Here is an 18,881-nt window from a genome sequence, read left to right on the forward strand (position 1 = left end):
GTAGATAAGGAGGGGTGTGGAGCATGATCAGGAGGGGAGTGGAGCGCGATCAGGAGGGGAGTGGGGCGGGATCAGGAGGGGTGTGGGGCGGGATCAGGAGGGGTGTGGAGCGGGATCAGGAGGGGAGTGGAGCGGGATTAGGAGGGGTGTGGAGCGGGATCAGGAGGGGAGTGGGGCGGGATCAGGAGGGGAGTGGGGCGGGATCAGGAGGGGAGTGGGGCGGGATCAGGAGGGGAGTGGAGCGGGATCAGGAGGGGTGTGGAGCGGGATCAGGAGGGGTGTGTAGATGAGGGGTGTGGAGCGGGATCAGGAGGGGTGTGTAGATAAGGAGGGGTGTGGAGCATGATCAGGAGGGGAGTGGAGCGCGATCAGGAGGGGAGTGGGGCGGGATCAGGAGGGGAGTGGAGCGGGATCAGGAGGGGTGTGGAGCGGGATCAGGAGGGGAGTGGAGCGGGATCAGGAGGGGAGTGGGGCGGGGCGGGATCAGGAGGGGAGTGGGCGGGATCAGGAGGGGAGTGGGGCGGGATCAGGAGGGGAGTTGGGCGGGATCAGGAGGGGAGTGGGGCGGGATCAGGAGGGGAGTGGAGCGGGATCAGGAGGGGAGTGGGGCGGGATCAGGAGGGGAGTGGGGCGGGATCAGGAGGGGAGTGGGGCGGGATCAGGAGGGGAGTGGAGCGGGATCAGGAGGGGAGTGGAGCGGGATCAGGAGGGGAGTGGAGCGGGATCAGGAGGGGTGTGGAGCGGGATCAGGAGGGGTGTGGAGCGGGATCAGGAGGGGTGTGTAGATAAGGAGGGGTGTGGAGCGGGATCAGGAGGGGAGTGGAGCGGGATCATGAGGGGTGTGTAGATAAGGAGGGGTGTGGAGCATGATCAGGAAGGGTGTGGAGCGGGATCAGGAGGGGTGTGGAGCGGGATCAGGAAGGGTTTGGAGCGGGATCAGGAGGGGTGTGGAGCGGAGCGGGATCAGGAGGGGTGTGGAGCGGGATCAGGAGGGGTGTGGAGTAGGATCAGGAGGGGTGTGGAGCGGGATCAGGAGGGGTGTGGAGTGGGATCAGGAGGGGTGTGGAGCGGGATCAGGAGGGGTGTGGAGCGGGATCAGGAGGGGTGTGGAGCGGGATCAGGAGGGGTGTGGAGCGGGATCAGGAGGGGTGTGGAACGGGACCAGTTGACCTGGTGGATGGTATATGGCCACAAGATGACGTTTGGCTAGACTAGTGACAGTGATGGCATGATGTTCAAAAGAGGTATAACTGCAGGGAAAAGAGATAGGAGAAAGTTTCCAGTTGGTGGAAATGAGTAGACCTATTCTGCCACCCTGCCCAGTTGGACAAGGTGTGTGTCTGCTGTGATCCATGTGTGATCCATGTGTGAACACCAGCAGCCATATCACCCTGTAGCCCAAGACTGGTTTCCCACTGAAGTTAAGCAGGGCTGAGCCTGGTCAGTACCTGGATGGGAGACCAACTGGGAAAACCAGGAAGCTGCTGGTAGAGGTGTTAGTGAGGCCAGCAGGGGGTGCTCACCCTGTGGTCTGTGTGGGTCCTAACGCCCCAGTATAGCGATGGGGACACTATACTGACAAAGAGCACCGTCTTTCGGATGAGACGTTAAACCGAGGTCCTGACTCTCTGTGGTCGTTAAAAATCCCAGGATGTCCTCCGGAAAGAGTAGGGGTGGTCCAGGTGGATGCTGCACATTGATGGTGGTTAAGGAGATTCCCCCTTCAATGTAAAGCGCTTTGAGTACCTTGAAAAGCGCTATATAAATCGAACACATTATTATTATTATTGATCAAAACCACATTAAGTTTGGATTTACTGGCAAAGGCTGGACTGAAGTGAGCTTTGTTGACAGTGGAACAACACACAGATCACAGAGCTGAACTAATCAGCAGAATTAACAGCACGGTCCCATGAAGATAAATGACTGATACGGCATCGCTCTGAACTATTTTCAAGACATTTAGTTGTGTTTGTGTCAAATTGATTTCATGAGAGCGCCCTAACTAACATGCCATCCTAACCCATGTGAGTGTTTAGCGATGGCGTCTGTCTTTCCGACAGCAGTAGGGCCAGTTTGCAGAGGCGTCGACTCATGACTATTCATCAGCACTCAGATCTCGCCGGAATATTCAAATGACACCACTGATATTTTCCAAACCTCTTCAACACACTGATCTCTCCTTGCTTATGAGAGTTTTGAGTGTGTGTGTGTGTGTGTGTGTGTGTGTGTGTGTGTGTGTGTGTGTGTGTGTGTGTGTGTGTGTAAAGAGAGTTATAGAAGGTGGAGATGCTTCCAACGGCTGGCATCCACCTCCATCCGTGCTGAAGGGAAAGAGGAGAGCGATGATGGAGGTAAAGGAGAAAGAGGAGAGAGAGGATGGAGATAAAGGCGAAAAGGAGAGAGATGATGGAGGTAAAGGAGAAAGAGGAGAGAGATGATGGAGGTAAAGGAGAAAGAGGAGAGAGATGATGGAGGTAAAGGAGAAAGAGGAGAGAGATGATGGAGGTAAAGGAGAAAGAGGAGAGAGCGATGATGGTGATAAAGGAGAAGAGGAGAGCAATGATGGAGATAAAGGAGAAATAGGAGAGAGATGATGGAGATAAAGGAGAAGAGGAGAGAGATGATGGAGATAAAGGAGAAAGAGGAGAGCTATGATGGAGATAAAGGAGAAAGAGGAGAGAGATGATGGAGATAAAGGAGAAGAGGAGAGAGATGATGGAGATAAAGGAGAAAGAGGAGAGCTATGATGGAGATAAAGGAGAAAGAGGAGAGAGATGATGGAGATAAAGGAGAAGAGGAGAGAGATGATGGAGATAAAGGAGAAAGAGGAGAGAGATGATGGAGATAAAGGAGAAAGGAGAGAGAGATGATGGAGAAAGAGGAGAGAGAGATGGTGGAGATAAAGGAGAGAGAGGAGAGAGATGATGGAGATAAAGGAGAAGAAGAGAGAGATGATGGAGATAAAGGAGAAAGAGGAGAGAGATGATGGAGATAAAGGAGAAGAGGAGAGAGATGATGGAGATAAAAGAGAAAGAGGAGAGAGATGATGGAGATAAAGGAGAAAGGAGAGAGAGATGATGGAGAAAGAGGAGAGAGAGATGGTGGAGATAAAGGAGAGAGAGGAGAGAGATGATGGAGATAAAGGAGAAGAAGAGAGAGATGATGGAGATAAAGGAGAAGAGGAGAGAGATGATGGAGATAAAGGAGAAAGAGGAGAGAGAGATGATGGAGATAAAGGAGAAATAGGAGAGAGATGATGGAGATAAAGGAGAAATAGGAGAGAGATGATGGAGATAAAGGAGAAGAGAGAGATGATGGAGATAAAGGAGAAAGAGGAGAGCGATGATGGAGATAAAGGAGAAAGAGGAGAGAGATGATGGAGATAAAGGAGAAGAGGAGAAAGATGATGGAGATAAAGGAGAAGAGGAGAGAGATGATGGAGATAAAGGAGAAAGAGGAGAGAGAGATGGTGGAGATAAAGGAGAGAGAGGAGAGCGATGATGGAGATAAAGGAGAAAGAGGAGAGAGATGATGGAGAAAGAGGAGAGAGAGATGGTGGAGATAAAGGAGAGAGAGGAGAGCGATGATGGAGATAAAGGAGAAAGAGGAGAAAGATGATGGAGATAAAGGAGAAAGAAGAGAGAGATGATGGAGAAAGAGGAGAGAGAGATGGTGGAGATAAAGGAGAGAGAGGAGAGCGATGATGGAGATAAAGGAGAAAGAGGAGAGAGATGATGGAGATAAAGGAGAAGAGGAGAGAGATGATGGAGATAAAGGAGAAAGAGGAGAGAGATGATGGAGATAAAGGAGAAAGGAGAGAGAGATGATGGAGAAAGAGGAGAGAGAGATGGTGGAGATAAAGGAGAGAGAGGAGAGAGAGAGGATGGAGATAAAGGAGAAGAGGAGAGAGATGATGGAGATAAAGGAGAAGAGGAGAGAGAGATGATGGAGATAAAGGAGAAAGAGGAGAGATAGATGATGGAGATAAAGGAGAAAGAGGAGAGATAGATGATGGAGATAAAGGAGAAAGAGTAGAGAGAGAGGATGGAGATAAAGGAGAAGAGGAGAGAGATGATGGAGATAAAGGAGAAGAGGAGAGAGAGATGATGGAGATAAAGGAGAAAGAGGAGAGATAGATGATGGAGATAAAGGAGAAAGAGGAGAGAGAGATGATGGAGATAAAGGAGAAAGATAAGAGAGATGATGGAGATAAAGGAGAAAGAGGAGAGAGAGATGATGGAGATAAAGGAGAAAGAGAAGAGAGATGATGGAGATAAAGGAGAAGCTGAAGGTCACTAACGCTGGGATCTGAAGGGTCTTGTCAGACATTTGGCCTCGTGTCGGCGCTCCTGATGGACGCTCTAAGCTTCACTGAATGGCCTTGAGCGGAGCGTCCTGAGAAGAGTTACGGTTTACAGGCACACTCGCCACATCCATAACCCTCCCCGTCAGCTTCTGATCAGCTTCATGCTGAATTTGGACTGACACCAAATATGACATTTAGATGAAACAACAACATCAGGGAATTTCTGTAAACATGTTTGTATCCGTGTAAATGCACATGTTTGTGGGATCTGGCTCTGCAACATGCTAACTTGGCTCTGTTGCCATAGCGACCACGAGCAGGCCAAGCATCTCTTGCCTGCCACGATTCTGATCCGACCTTTACGAGCCGCTCTGGTTTTGAACTCAAGAGCTCAAGGGCTACTCCAGTACGGCTCGTTTATAACACCTCAGGTCAGGTCAGGAGCGTTCTTCAGGGTTAGTGACGCTGCACATCGGTTCAGAGCACAGGCTTCTGACGGTCGTTCTGGAAGAGATAATCATGAGGGACCGTGATCATCTACTCTACTGTCTGTAATCTTTGAGTCCTGCCAATGGAGGTCATGCCAGCGGATGCCAATGGAGGTCATGCCAGCGGATGCCAATTCTTCACGCCAACGGATGCCAATCAAGGTCAGGCCAGAGGATGCCAATGGAGGTCATGCCATCGGATGCCAATGGAGGTCATGTGACGCCAACGGATGCCAATCGAGGTCATGTGACGCCAACGGATGCCAATCGAGGGTCATGCCAGAGGATGCCAATCGAGGTCATGTGACGCCAACGGATGTCAATCGAGGTCATGTGACGCCAACGGATGTCAATCGAGGTCATGTGACGCCAACGGATGTCAATCGAGGTCATGTGACGCCAACGGATGTCAATCGAGGTCATGTGACACCAACGGATGCCAATCGAGGTCATGTGACGCCAACGGATGCCAATTGAGGTCATGTGACGCCAACGGATGCCAATCGAGGGTCATGCCAGAGGATGTCAATCGAGGTCATGTGACGCCAACCGATGTCAATCGAGGTCATGTGACGCCAACGGATGTCAATCGAGGTCATGTGACGCCAACGGATGCCAATCGAGGGTCATGCCAGAGGATGCCAATCGAGGTCATGTGACACCAACGGATGTCAATCAATGTCATGTGACGCCAACGGATGTCAATCGAGGTCATGTGACGTCAATGGATGTCAATTGAGGTCATGTGACGCCAACGGATGTCAATCAAGGTCATGTGACGCCAACGGATGTCAATCGAGGTCATGTGACACCAACGGATGCCAATCGAGGTCATGTGACGCCAACGGATGCCAATTGAGGTCATGTGACGCCAACGGATGCCAATCGAGGGTCATGCCAGAGGATGTCAATCGAGGTCATGTGACGCCAACGGATGTCAATCGAGGTCATGTGACGTCAACGGATGTCAATCAAGGTCATGTGACGCCAACGGATGTCAATCGAGGTCATGTGATGCCAACGGATGTCAATCGAGGTCATGTGACGCCAACGGATGTCAATCAAGGTCATGTGACACCAACGGATCCCAATCGAGGTCATGTGACGCCAACGGATGCCAATCGAGGTCATGCCAGAGAATGCCAATCGAGGTCATGTGACGCCAACGGATGCCAATCGAGGTCATGCCAGAGAATGCCAATCAGGGTCATGTGACGCCAACGGATGCCAATCGAGGTCATGCCAGAGAATGCCAATCGAGGTCATGTGACGCCAACGGATCCCAATCGAGGTCATGTGACGCCAACGGATGCCAATCGAGGTCATGCCAGAGAATGCCAATCGAGGTCATGTGACACCAACGGATGCCAATCGAGGTCATGTGATGCCAACGGATGTCAGTCGAGGTCATGTGACATCAACGGATTCCAATCGAGGTCATGTGATGCCAACGGCTGTCAATAAAGGTCATGTGACGCCAACGGATGTCAATCGAGGTCATGCCAGAGGATGAGAATCGAGATCATGCCAGAGGATGAGAATCGAGATCATGCCAGAGGATGCCAATCCTTCACGCCAGCGAGAGGAATCCTGAATCCTGTATTCCATGAGTCTCTATTTTGTTGGGATGAATAAAGCGTGAGCGCATCGCCACCTCTCATTCTCTCGCAGCACCAGCTTCATGCCAGCCAACACCCACACACTCCTGTATAATTCCTCACTCAAACATACTCGCATTCACTCAAACCTAAAAATCTGCCACAGTGAGACCCTGCAAAAAACACGGTTATGCATGAAAAATGGGGTCATTTTGAGAATCATTTCAAGCATTTAATTCATTAACATCAGTATAATTCAATAATGTTCAGAGTAAAACAAGTCATCTACTGATATAAATGATATCAATGAATAATAATATCATCCTTTCTTAATAACGTTAAGTACAATGTTAATAATAAAATAACCATGTAATATATATTGATTATGATAATTGTGTCACTCAAAGAGGATTTTTTTTTCTGGACCAATCAGAGCGAAGCTTCAGCGATTGTGTACTTTGTGTTGTTTTGCCTCTACAGCAGACTGAACCGTGAGTCAGGTTCACATACGCCTACAGACGCCCACACACACACCCACAGGCCGCATGCATGCACACACACACACACACACACACCTACGGGCCGCATCCATGCACATGCACACGCACACACACACTCTCTCTCACACACACACACTCTTTCTCTCTCTGTCTCTCTCACACACACAAATTCATTTGAAAGCCACATTTCCAGCATCTGTAAAACCGCATTCTATCATCTTAAAAATATATCTAAATTACGGCACATGCTCTCAGTGCCAAATGCTGAACAGTTAGTCGATGCGTTCATGAGCTCAAGGCTAGACTATTGTAATGCTCTACTGGGTGGTTGCCCTGCTCGCTTAATAAACAAACTCCAGCTGGTCCAAAACGCAGCAGCTCGAGTTCTTACTAGAACCAGGAAGTATGATCATATTAGTCCAGTTCTTTCAACACTGCACTGGCTCCCTATTAAACATCGCAACATAGCTCTTAACACATTATACTCCATCACGTCTATTGCGGTCTCTAAGCCTGATCTGAGCCTGATCTGAGCCCTATCTGAGCCTGATTTGAGCCCTATCTGAGCCTGATCTGAGCCCTATCTGAGCCTGATCTGAGCCCTATCCGAGCCTGATCTGAGCCCTATCTGAGCCTGATCTGAGCCCTATCTGAGCCTGATTTGAGCCCTATCTGAGCCTGATTTGAGCCCTATCTGAGCCTGATCTGAGCCCTATCTGAGCCTGATCTGAGCCCTATTTGAGCCTGATTTGAGCCCTATCTGAGCCTGATTTGAGCCCTATCTGAGCCTGATTTGAGCCCTATCTGAGCCTGATTTGAGCCCTATCTGAGCCTGATCTGAGCCCTATTTGAGCCTGATTTGAGCCCTATCTGAGCCTGATTTGAGCCCTATCTGAGCCTGATCTGAGCCCTATTTGAGCTTGATCTGAGCCTGATCTGAGCCCTATCTTAGCTTGATCTGATTCATGACTGAAATGAGCCATGGGGGAACCGCTCTAATCCCACTGTTTCTCTAGCCACAGATATGGAGTTCAGCTTTAACGGGGACTGAAAGGAGATCTGCGGAACCTTCTCTGAGGAATCAGAAGCCCTCGGTTTATTCTCCTGTGATTGGACCTCCGGGATCCTGACACTGGGATTTGAGGAACACGACCCGGTGTAACGTTCACCCAAACGCATTAAAGCCAGGGTAAGATAATGCCTCTGTTCATTAATAGGTTAGGGTGAAACTTAATTAGCTGGGCCGTCCTCCATTAGCCGGCGATGGAAGAGCTCTCGTGGGCGGCCGTCGGTGTAAATGTGCTGCTGCATACGAGTGTGTGAATCAGGCTATTTGTGAGTGTGTTGGGGGCTGAGAGCCCTTGAGAGAGTGTGTAGGCAGGGGTCCACACACACACACACACAGACGGGGGTGGAGAGGTATATGGAGTTAAGCCTGTTCACCGCCTGCCGATTGATCACTTGTGTGAGAGAGTGTGAGAGAGTGCGTGAGAGAGAGAGAGAGAGAGAGAGAGAGAGAGAGAGAGAGAGAGAGAGAGAGAGAGAGAGAGAGAGAGATTTTATATCACGGTGAGAAAGGCGTCTCATGTAGAACACACAGATCTTGCCACTGAAGGATGACTGAGAAAAAAAAATAGATGCCACTGAAAGAAATGTGGGAAAATCACTGGAATGGTGTGTATCTGTGCGGATGTCTCAGGTAAGTCCTTTATCAGTGTGTGTGTTTGTGTGGGTGTGTGTGTGTCCAGGACACTGGTTGCATCACTTAACCTGAGACTTTGTAAAGTGTTTTCTTCCCGTCAGGAACAGAACAGAACTGAGATTAATATCTGACTCTGCTGTGATTGACAGATGGAGCTCCAGCGGGTGTGTGAGCGCACACGTTTCTCAGAGGCTTGTGTGTGTGTGTGAGCGGTGATGACGGTATGCAGCGCGGTACGTTCTTTCGAACAGAGACGCTTTATCTTCTTATTCAGGATTAAAGCATCGGAGGCTCCACATGAGCACGGACTGATGATAGAGCCGCCTCACAAGATTCACGAAGTTACCGCACGCCAAGGGTAGTGCAATCACCTCAGAGTGTAAGTGTGTGTGCAATCACCTCAGAGTGTGAGTGTGTGTGCAATCACCTCAGAGTGTAAGTGTGTGTGTAATCACCTCAGAGTGTGAGTGTGTGTGTAATCACCTCAGAGTGTGAGTGTGTGTAATCACCTCAGAGTGTGAGTGCGTGTGTAGAATCACCTCAGAGTGTGTGTGTGTGTGTAGAATAACCTCAGAGTGTGTGTGTGTGTGTGTGTGTGTGTAGAATAACCTCAGAGTGTGTGTGTGTGTGTGTGTGTGTAGAATCACCTCAGAGTGTGTGTGTGTGTGTGTGTGTGTGTGTAGAATCACCTCAGAGTGTGTGTGTGTGTGTGTGTGTGTGTAAAAATCACCTCAGAGTGTGAGTGCGTGTGTAGAATCACCTCAGAGTGTGTGTGTGTGTGTGTGTGTGTAGAATAACCTCAGAGTGTGTGTGTGTGTGTGTGTGTAGAATCACCTCAGAGTGTGTGTGTGTGTGTGTGTGTGTGTGTGTAAAATCACCTCAGAGTGTGAGTGCGTGTGTAGAATCACCTCAGAGTGTGTGTGTGTGTGTGTGTGTGTGTGTGTGTGTTTGTATAGAATCACCTCAATCGAGGAACACAGATGCTGTATTGTGTGGCGAGCGTGGAGGCGCTTTAGCCTGGCTTTGCCCTCATACGCACTTCAGCTCAGTTTTCATTTTCCTTCAGTCTGGGACTGCGCTGTAGTCTAAGGTTTTCTCCGAACAAATGTTTACCAGTCCAATCAGCGAACAGAGGGAGTGTCTGAGAACGATGACGTTAATATCGAGCGCTAGTTTGAGCTGTAGTCCAGTAATGGCGGAGGCGGAGAAAGACGCGAACGAAACCATTCAGTCCGTTGTGGCGCCGCTGCCGAATATCCAGAAGTTAAAGCCGGAGTAAGAACAATATTTGCTGAGTCGTTGCTGCAGCTATCCGGACGGTGAAGTTCCCTTATGGGGTCGGAAGGTATTGCCATCATCTACAGGGACTGGTCAGTTATTTTATTGCCGCCCGTCTCTCACCACACATGTAAAAATCCCCGGCCGAGTTACCTCCTGCTTTTGACAAACACCGAGGTCGTGTGGTGATGTAACAGCTGTCCGAATCCACATCAAGAATATATCACTTCAAAATGCACTGTTTATAATCATTTTTGACCACTGCAGGGCACCGTACGGTTGCACTTTGCTGTTATTTGGATGCATTTCTAGACTTTCTTTACTATTTCTTTAAAATGCTGGCAAGTATTTACAAGAGCAATATATTTCATCACCGCTCAAACTAATTAAAATAAAAGCACGTAAACATTAAAACTGGTCCGTTATTTATAGCATTTATTATCATACCAAGCATATGACATTTTATTTACAGCATTAGATCATGTTACGGACGTGAGCGGCGCGTTCCCGATCTCAAAACTCTCCTGTCCACCTTGGCGTGAATAAATCCCAATCCCAATGCACGAGTTTAAGGATTTATCCTATGGTTTTATCACTGAGGTGGCCTGCACAAGTGCACATTTATTTAGTTGTATTTCCATGTGTGGATTGGCACAGAAACGTTAGCGATTGGTCACGGCAGACCCAGAGTGGCTCAGGGCAGATCCAAGAGTTTTAAACCTCAACAGAGAACCCGCCTTCGCAGAAATAAACGCTTGTCAATGGAGAGTGGCCAGACTCTATGTACACATGAAATGTAGGAGTCTGGTTAGACCAGGCTAGAGCGCATATGACGCCTGAAATACTGTAATGTCGAGCGTGCACTCAATAGATTTGACATCTTGTTGTTTGGGGGCGAATGAACATTAATGAACCACAGGAGACAATTTCATTAAAATGTAAACTACCCTAACCTGACCTTAACCCTAACCCGACCATAACCCTGACTAACCCTAACCTGACTTTAACTCTGAACTAACCTGACCTTAACCCTGACTAACCCTAACCTGACTTTAACTCTGAACTAACCTGACTTTAACCCTAACCATAACCCAGACCTAACCTGACTTTAACCCTAAAAAACCCTAACCTGACCTTAACCCTAACCTAACCCTAACCTGACCTTAACCCTAACCTAACCCTGATCTGACCTTAACCCTAACCTGACCTTAACCCTGACTAACCCTAACCTGACCTTAACCCTGACTAACCCTAACCTAACCTTAACCCTAACCTGACCTGAACCCTGACATTAACCTAACCTGACCTTAACCCTGACTAACCCTAACCCTAACCTAACCTTAACCCTGACTAACCCTAACCTAACCTTAACCCTGACTAACCCTAACCCTAACCTGACCTTAACCCTGACTAACCCTAACCTAACCTTAACCCTAACCTGACCTGAACCCTGACATTAACCTAACCTAACCCTAACCTTAACCCTGACTAACCCTAACCTGACCTTAACCCTGACTAACCCTAACCTAACCTTAACCCTAACCTGACCTGAACCCTGACATTAACCTAACCTGACCTTAACCCTGACTAACCCTAACCCTAACCCTAACCTTAACCCTGACTAACCCTAACCTAACCTTAACCCTGACTAACCCTAACCCTAACCTGACCTTAACCCTGACTAACCCTAACCTAACCTTAACCCTAACCTGACCTGAACCCTGACATTAACCTAACCTAACCCTAACCTTAACCTGACCTTAACCCTGACTAACCCTAACCTAACCTTAACCCTAACCTGACCTGAACCCTGACATTAACCTAACCTGACCTTAACCCTAACCTGAACCCTAACTGCATGTCCGGCAGATCGTAGCTGTAGATGTTTAAGCATTAAAGAGCTCGTGTCAGACTTAAGACCACCTCAAGCATTGGGTTATAATAACACTGTTTCCACATTGTAAAATATGAATGGCAGAAATGAAAGCCTGATTTAGATGGAACTGACAGGCTTTGTGTTATCAGGGAAGGTTTGGTTGTTCTAGAACTAATGTCTTATAATGTTATGTCTGCTTCCTTTATTTGAATAGCATTATAATTCTCCTTTATATAGGAGCAGTTTCTCCAGCACATGACATTCCTTTGTGTCTCAATGAATGACCTTCCCATTGAGGAAAAAGCCACGGTAAGCTCCGCCCCTCCGCCCGGTTGGAAGAGAAGTGAGAGGCCCCGCCCACCTGAGCTCCCGCCTCTCTTTAAAGGGGCCAGACCAGCAACATGTGACTCGATTACAGCGTGGGAGTAAAAGGGAGAGAAGAAGAGATGAAGACCGGAATGAGGACAGGAGCGAAGGAAAGGTGGAGGAGAGGAATGTGAGTACTACATTTTGCAATGTCATCGTGGTTTATTGTGCCAGGCCAGTACAATGTGACTTGTGTCCTGTACACACTGTGATGGAAAAATGGAGGGATGTGTTGAATATAACGAGAGCAGAGACAGCAGTGTGTTTGTGGAGCAGATTACTCATTACACTAACCTTACCCTGCTTCTCCATGCTTTCCCAGGACCCGCTGAAACACATCGACACTCACTGGGAGGAAGAGAAGAAACGAGTGGAAAACAGGAGGCGAGGAACAGCTCTCATTGTGCAATTGTTTGCCGACTCAAGATAGCCGGTGAGGAACAGGTTCAGAGAGAGAGAGAGAGAGAGAGAGAGAGAGAGAGAGAGAGAGAGAGAGAGAGAGAGAGAGAGAGAGAGAGAGAGAGAGAGAGAGAGAGAGAGAGAGAGAGAGAGAGAGAGAGAGAGAGAGAGAGAGAGATAGTGTGTGTGAGTGAGTGAGTGAGAGTGTGTGTGTGAGAGAGAGAGGGAGAGCGAGCATGTGGGTGAAGGGTGACGCATTTTATGAATGGGCTGTAGGACAAGGGCTCTGATTGGCCAGTCCCACTTCTCTCTGTCTGTAGTGAAACACGACACCACTGTTCTTCAAGCGTTAGCACTGCAGCCAGTTTGTGAAGATCTGTCTCAATAAAAGAGATGTAAGATAAGAAATGTGCACAAGTTCTGAGCTGAAACTCTTCCTGTCTGTGCTTCACATGCAGGTCATCCGGGAGAGACCACATCCTGCCATATTCTGCCAAATCATGGAAAACTGGCGTCAGGTGACCTCATGGAAACAGGAGATGATGCGAGTGGAAAAAGAGTCACATGACCAGCAGGACAAGGCCGACACGCTTCCATCCTCCCTGAGGCGTGATGACTTCATGGGTCGGGGGTCTCTGATGTCAGTGATGACTTCATGGGTCGGGGATCGCTGATGTCAGTGATGACTTCATGGGTCAGGGGTCTCTGATGTCAGTGATGACTTCATGGGTCGGGGATCGCTGATGTCAGTGATGACCTCATGGGTCGGGGGTCTCTGATGTCAGTGATGACCTCATGGGTCGGGGGTCTCTGATGTCAGTGATGACGTCATGGGTCGGGGGTCTCTGATGTCAGTGATGACTTCATGGGTCGGGGATCGCTGATGTCAGTGATGACCTCATGGGTCGGGGGTCTCTAATGTCAGTGATGACTTCATGGGTCGGGATCGCTGATGTCAGTGATGACCTCATGGGTCGGGGGTCTCTGATGTCAGTGATGACTTCATGGGTCGGGATCGCTGATGTCAGTGATGACCTCATGGGTCGGGGATCGCTGATGTCAGTGATGACCTCATGGGTCGGGGGTCTCTGATGTCAGTGATGACTTCATGGGTCGGGATCGCTGATGTCAGTGATGACCTCATGGGTCGGGGGTCTCTGATGTCAGTGATGACTTCATGGGTCGGGATCGCTGATGTCAGTGATGACCTTATGGGTCGGGGATCGCTGATGTCAGTGATGACCTCATGGGTCGGGGATCGCTGATGTCAGTGATGACCTCATGGGTCGGGGATCGCTGATGTCAGTGATGACCTCATGGGTCGGGGATCGCTGATGTCAGTGATGACTTCATGGGTCGGGGATCGCTGATGTCAGTGATGACCTCATGGGTCGGGGATCGCTGATGTCAGTGATGACTTCATGGGTCGGGGATCGCTGATGTCAGTGATGACTTCATGGGTCGGGGGTCTCTGATGTCATTGATGACCTCATGGGTCGGGGGTCTCTGATGTCAGTGATGACCTCATGGGTCGGGGGTCTTTGATGTCAGTGACGACCTCATGGGTCGGGGGTCTCTGATGTCAGTGATGACCTCATGGATCTAATCTGGGAATGCTACATCCTGTTTGACTTTCCATGCTCAGTCTGAGGCTGCGGCGTGCGTTTGAACTAGACACACACACACCTGCCGTTACACACCAGCTGAGACTGATGAACCTGTGCTGGTCCACCTCCATGAGCTCCACTTCAGTCCTCTCATCCACACACACAGGTCACGTGGTGGACATCCCATCACACTAACTCAGTTCTCTGCCTTCTGTCAGGACCAGAGGGAGGCGTCCATCCGGCGCTCAGTAGTCCGTGTAGGTCCTGTCATCTCGTCAGCAGCTACATCTGGCTACTGGGTCTCGGATGGCCGCTAAGATCACATGACTACAGCGAGATGATCACTTGACCACAGCGAAACGAGGATTAGTGACCACAGCGAGATGATCACGTGACCACAGCGAGACGAGGATCATGACCACAGCAAGATCACGTGACCACAGCGAGATCACGTGACCACAGCGAGACGGGGATCACGTGACCACAGCGAGATCACGTGATCACAGCGAGATCACCTGACCACAGCGAAACTGGGATCACATGACCACAGCGAGACGGGGATCACGTGACCACAGCGAGACAAGGATCACGTGACCCCAGCGAGATCACATGACCACAGCGAGACGAGGATCATGACCACAGCGAGATCACGTGACCACAGCCAGATGGGGGATCACGTGACCACAGCCAGATGGGGGATCACGTGACCACAGCGAGATGAAGTGACCACAGTGAGATCATGTGACCACAGCAAGATCACGTGACCACAGCAGGATGATCACGTGACCACAGGACTGATGCGGCTCTGGACCTGGCATACAGTGTAGAGATCTGTGTGTGTCTAATTACAGCTACATTGTCTGCTGGGTTTCAGAGTCGCTTTCAGAGTCGTACTGACGGAGTCCTGTTTGGAGACGTTTAACACTGTCAGTCTTTAAATCATTCAATAAAGTTTGGACACGGTCAGTCTGAGATATCTGTCATTTGTCAATATAAACACCAGAATCTTTGACTTTGTTCAGTGTCCAACAGTAATGTGTTAAACACATTCCGAAGAAACGGCTTTAGCTCACGTTCACTACTGACATCAGTCTCTCTCACACACACACACAGGTTTGTTTTTGTGAAATGTGGGGACATTCCATAGGCGTAATGGTTTTTATACTGTACAAACCGTATTTACCATCCCCTACACTGCCCCTAAACCTACCCATCACACACACACACACACACACACACACACACACACACAGCCCCTAAACCTACCCATCACACACACACACACACACACACACACACACACACACACACACACACACACACACACACACACACACACACAGGTGATGAAGTTCTGCTGACTGCAGTTAATTTAACGGAAAGCTGACACTCGTGAGTCTCTTCTGAACAGCAGATTGTGAAAACTTCTCACGAGGGAGAAACGAAGGGATTATTGTGTAACAGAGAAAGCTTGAGAAGAGCAGAAGAACCAGCGAGGAAGACATGACACGAGACGCTGTGAACTTTAACCTCTCTGGAGGCCTGTTGAGTGTGAGCAAACATTACGGCCGTGACGTAATTACCACACACTCATGCATCCACACACACACACACACACACACACACACACACACACACACACACACACACACACAATACACGTGCATGGAAATGTTGACAACTTGTTTAATAACTCATAAAACATTCTTCAAACAATAAAACAATTTGATAGTTTCTGTACAATGCTTACTAAGCAGTTTAATTCTATATAGAAAAATGCAGGAGTAGTTTAAATGACCAAACTCCTTCAGATTTAATGGCAGGTACTCTGGGAAAAATAACAGCATTCCATCCACAAATATCTTCAAGCAATAAATATGTATTTATAAATAGTGTAAATGTACATCAGGATTAGAAACAAACGAGGAAGGAAAAAACACAAACAATTTAAACTTTATTCCTTACTCTATGTGCAACCCATTTCTCTTTGACTTGGCTGTTGTTTTTTCCACAATATTTTTCCTTTTCCTTACCTAAGAAACAAAATATCGAACATGGTGTCAAAAAAACAAGACAGGAAAAACATAAAAGCAGTAAAAAAAATTATATATATATATATATATATATATATATATATATATATATATATATATATATATATATATATATAACCTAATTCTTCACATTACAAATATTTTTTTGTAGATTTTGCCATCCAAAGTCGTCGTAAAATCGCTATCTACCGTACAAAAGCTAGGCTAGCGCTCCTTTGTGAAGGCGAACCCTTGAGACACAAGGAAAGGTTTCAGGTGTTAACAAAATACAAAAGCGCGTCTCAGGTCAGTAGTCTGTAAGTGACGATGCCAGTTGTGATAGACACTATGTACAAAACAACTTTCCCATAATTTCCTCCCCAGTTTTCGTGATTTCTCACGTGAAGCAGCGGCGAGCCAGCCAGGAGGAGGAGTAGAGAGGAAGTCCGCTTACTACCGCCCCCGCAGGCCATAACCACACACTGCAGTTATAACCCCCGCAGGCCATAACCACACACTGCAGTTATAACCCCCGCAGGCCATAACCACACACTGCAGTTATAACCCCCGCAGGCCATAACCACACACTGCAGTTATAACCCCCGCAGGCCATAACCACACACTGCAGTTATAACTCCCGCAGGCCATAACCACACACTGCAGTTATAACCCCCGCAGGCCATAACCACACACTGCAGTTATAACCCCCAAAGGCCATAACCACACACTGCAGTTATAACCCCCGCAGGCCATAACCACACACTGCAGTTATAACCCCCGCAGGCCATAACCACACACTGCAGTTATAACCCCCGCAGGCCATAACCACACACTGCAGTTATAACCCCCGCAGGTCATAACCACACACTGCAGTTATAACCCCCGCAGGCCATAACCACACACTGCAGTTATAACCCCCGCAGGCCATAACCACACACTGCAGTTATAACCCCCGCAGGCCATAACCACACACTGCAGTTATAACCCCCGCAGGTCATAACCACACACTGCAGTTATAAACCGGTTGCATAGACACACACAGCCGCTCGAGTCGGCGGTCCATGTGCTCGCGACGGACTCCAGCCACGCCAGAGACGACCACGACTGTCCTGAATATCAGAAATGGTCCGTTTATAGAGTTCCTGTAATGGGAGATTATCCACATGTAGAGCATCTTAATGTCAAGATGAAGACGAATGCAGAGCAGGAGCCTGGAAAACACAAGGGGAGCAAAGAGTGTTATTCCAGATGCTCAGTTATCCACACACATACTCACACACATTTGTTTTTGTGAAATGTATTGACATTTAATAGGCGTGATGGTTTTTATACTGTACAAACCGTATTTTCTAACCCCCTACACTGCCCCTATCCCTAAACCTACCCATCACACACACACACACACACGACCCATAAACTTACCCATCACAGGAAACAATCTGCATTTTTACTTTTAAAAAAAAACCTCCTCCTTTGTGATTTATAAGCCTTTTGTAAAGTGGGGACATGGGTAATGTCCTCATATTTCACCCTCTCCTGTAATACCTGTGTCATACCCATGGCATTATACACATTTGTGTCCTCATATGTCACAAAAACAAAAGCAGACCTAAACTAGTCATGAGCAGATTCACACAGAGCATGGAGGCATGGATTCTGATTGTCTGTAATCATCTAAGAAAGATTCCTACGGCATCGTAGACTAAACAAAGATGGAGGACGCACCTTCACTCTCTTCCATTCATCATTAGACTTGTGCTGTTAACTCTGTCTACGTTTAAACCGCCAGTTTTTGGGAATGATAACCACATTCGTCTCAAAATGTCCAGATCACAGCACCTCTAATACTGTCGGTAACCTCTTTTCACAATTATAAAACTGACGTGTCTCATCATGAGTCGAATCTTTATGGGCCGACAGCAGCCTTGATGTCTGTGCGGAGAGCGGAGCCTTTGACCCCTTCAGGCGACACACAGCTCATCTCTGAGTTACTGAGACCAGAGTCCGGCTCCAGTCCGGCTCCGCTCACACAGCTCATCTCTGAGTTACTGAGACCATAGTCCGGCTCCAGTCCGGCTCTGCTCACACAGCTCATCTCTGAGTTACTGAGACCATAGTCCGGCTCCAGTCCGGCTCCGCTCACACAGCTCATCTCTGAGTTACTGAGACCATAGTCCGGCTCCAGTCCGGCTCCGCTCACACAGCTCATCTCTGAGTTACTGAGACCATAGTTCGGCTCCAGTCCGGCTGCGCTCATACAGCTCATCTCTGAGTTACTGAGACCATAGTCCGGCTCCAGTCCGGCTCCGCTCACACAGCTCATCTCTGAGTTACTGAGACCATAGTCCGGCTCCAGTCCGGCTCTGCTCACACAGCTCATCTCTGAGTTACTGAGACCATAGTCCGGCTCCGCTCATACAGCTCATCCCCGAGTTACTGAGACCATAGTCCGGCTCCAGTCCGGCTCCGCTCACACAGCTCATCTCTGAGTTACTGAGACCATAGTTCGGCTCCAGTCCGGCTGCGCTCATACAGCTCATCTCTGAGTTACTGAGACCATAGTCCGGCTCCAGTCCGGCTCTGCTCACACAGCTCATCTCTGAGTTACTGAGACCATAGTCCGGCTCCAGTCCGGCTCTGCTCACACAGCTCATCTCTGAGTTACTGAGACCATAGTCCGGCTCCAGTCCGGCTCCGCTCATACAGCTCATCCCTGAGTTACTGA

At 48.7% G+C, this 18,881-nt stretch overlaps 2 protein-coding genes, 1 long non-coding RNA gene and 1 pseudogene across 5 annotated transcripts in view; 3 read left to right on the forward strand and 1 right to left on the reverse strand.

The window, feature by feature from the left end:
• Nucleotides 1-342: 342 nt before the first annotated feature.
• LOC137093755 (uncharacterized) lies at nt 343-789 on the forward strand. Its single transcript, XM_067458601.1, has one exon. The coding sequence runs from the start codon at nt 343-345 to the stop codon at nt 787-789; it is 447 nt and encodes a 148-aa protein (XP_067314702.1).
• Nucleotides 790-1,373: 584 nt separating this feature from the next.
• LOC137094664 (5S ribosomal RNA) lies at nt 1,374-1,490 on the forward strand (annotated as a pseudogene).
• A 7,025-nt stretch (nt 1,491-8,515) lies between these two features.
• Nucleotides 8,516-13,103, forward strand: LOC137093397 (uncharacterized). Its single transcript, XR_010908443.1, has 4 exons — nt 8,516-8,594; nt 11,989-12,247; nt 12,440-12,550; nt 12,975-13,103. It is a non-coding gene; the product is annotated as an uncharacterized lncRNA (long non-coding RNA).
• A 3,891-nt stretch (nt 13,104-16,994) lies between these two features.
• Nucleotides 16,995-18,881, reverse strand: part of kdm6al (lysine (K)-specific demethylase 6A, like) — a 62,968-nt gene continuing 61,081 nt past the window's right edge. For 2 of the 3 annotated variants that reach the window (XM_067458627.1, XM_067458625.1), the window contains one exon: nt 16,996-17,367. In XM_067458627.1, the coding sequence (XP_067314728.1) occupies nt 17,338-17,367 (30 nt within the window). In that variant the 3' untranslated portion in view covers nt 16,996-17,337. Of the gene's footprint in view, nt 17,368-18,881 lie in introns of all 3 variants that reach the window. The other variant, XM_067458626.1, reaches the window with a different exon arrangement.

Source organism: Pseudorasbora parva, chromosome 12, assembly GCF_024679245.1.
Source record: "Pseudorasbora parva isolate DD20220531a chromosome 12, ASM2467924v1, whole genome shotgun sequence".
In the NCBI taxonomy this organism is placed as follows: domain Eukaryota; kingdom Metazoa; phylum Chordata; class Actinopteri; order Cypriniformes; family Gobionidae; genus Pseudorasbora; species Pseudorasbora parva.

Bases quoted from the DNA above. Each gene is read 5' to 3' on its own strand.
- LOC137093755 (XM_067458601.1), top strand. From the start codon at position 343: ATGATCAGGAGGGGAGTGGAGCGCGATCAGGAGGGGAGTGGGGCGGGA.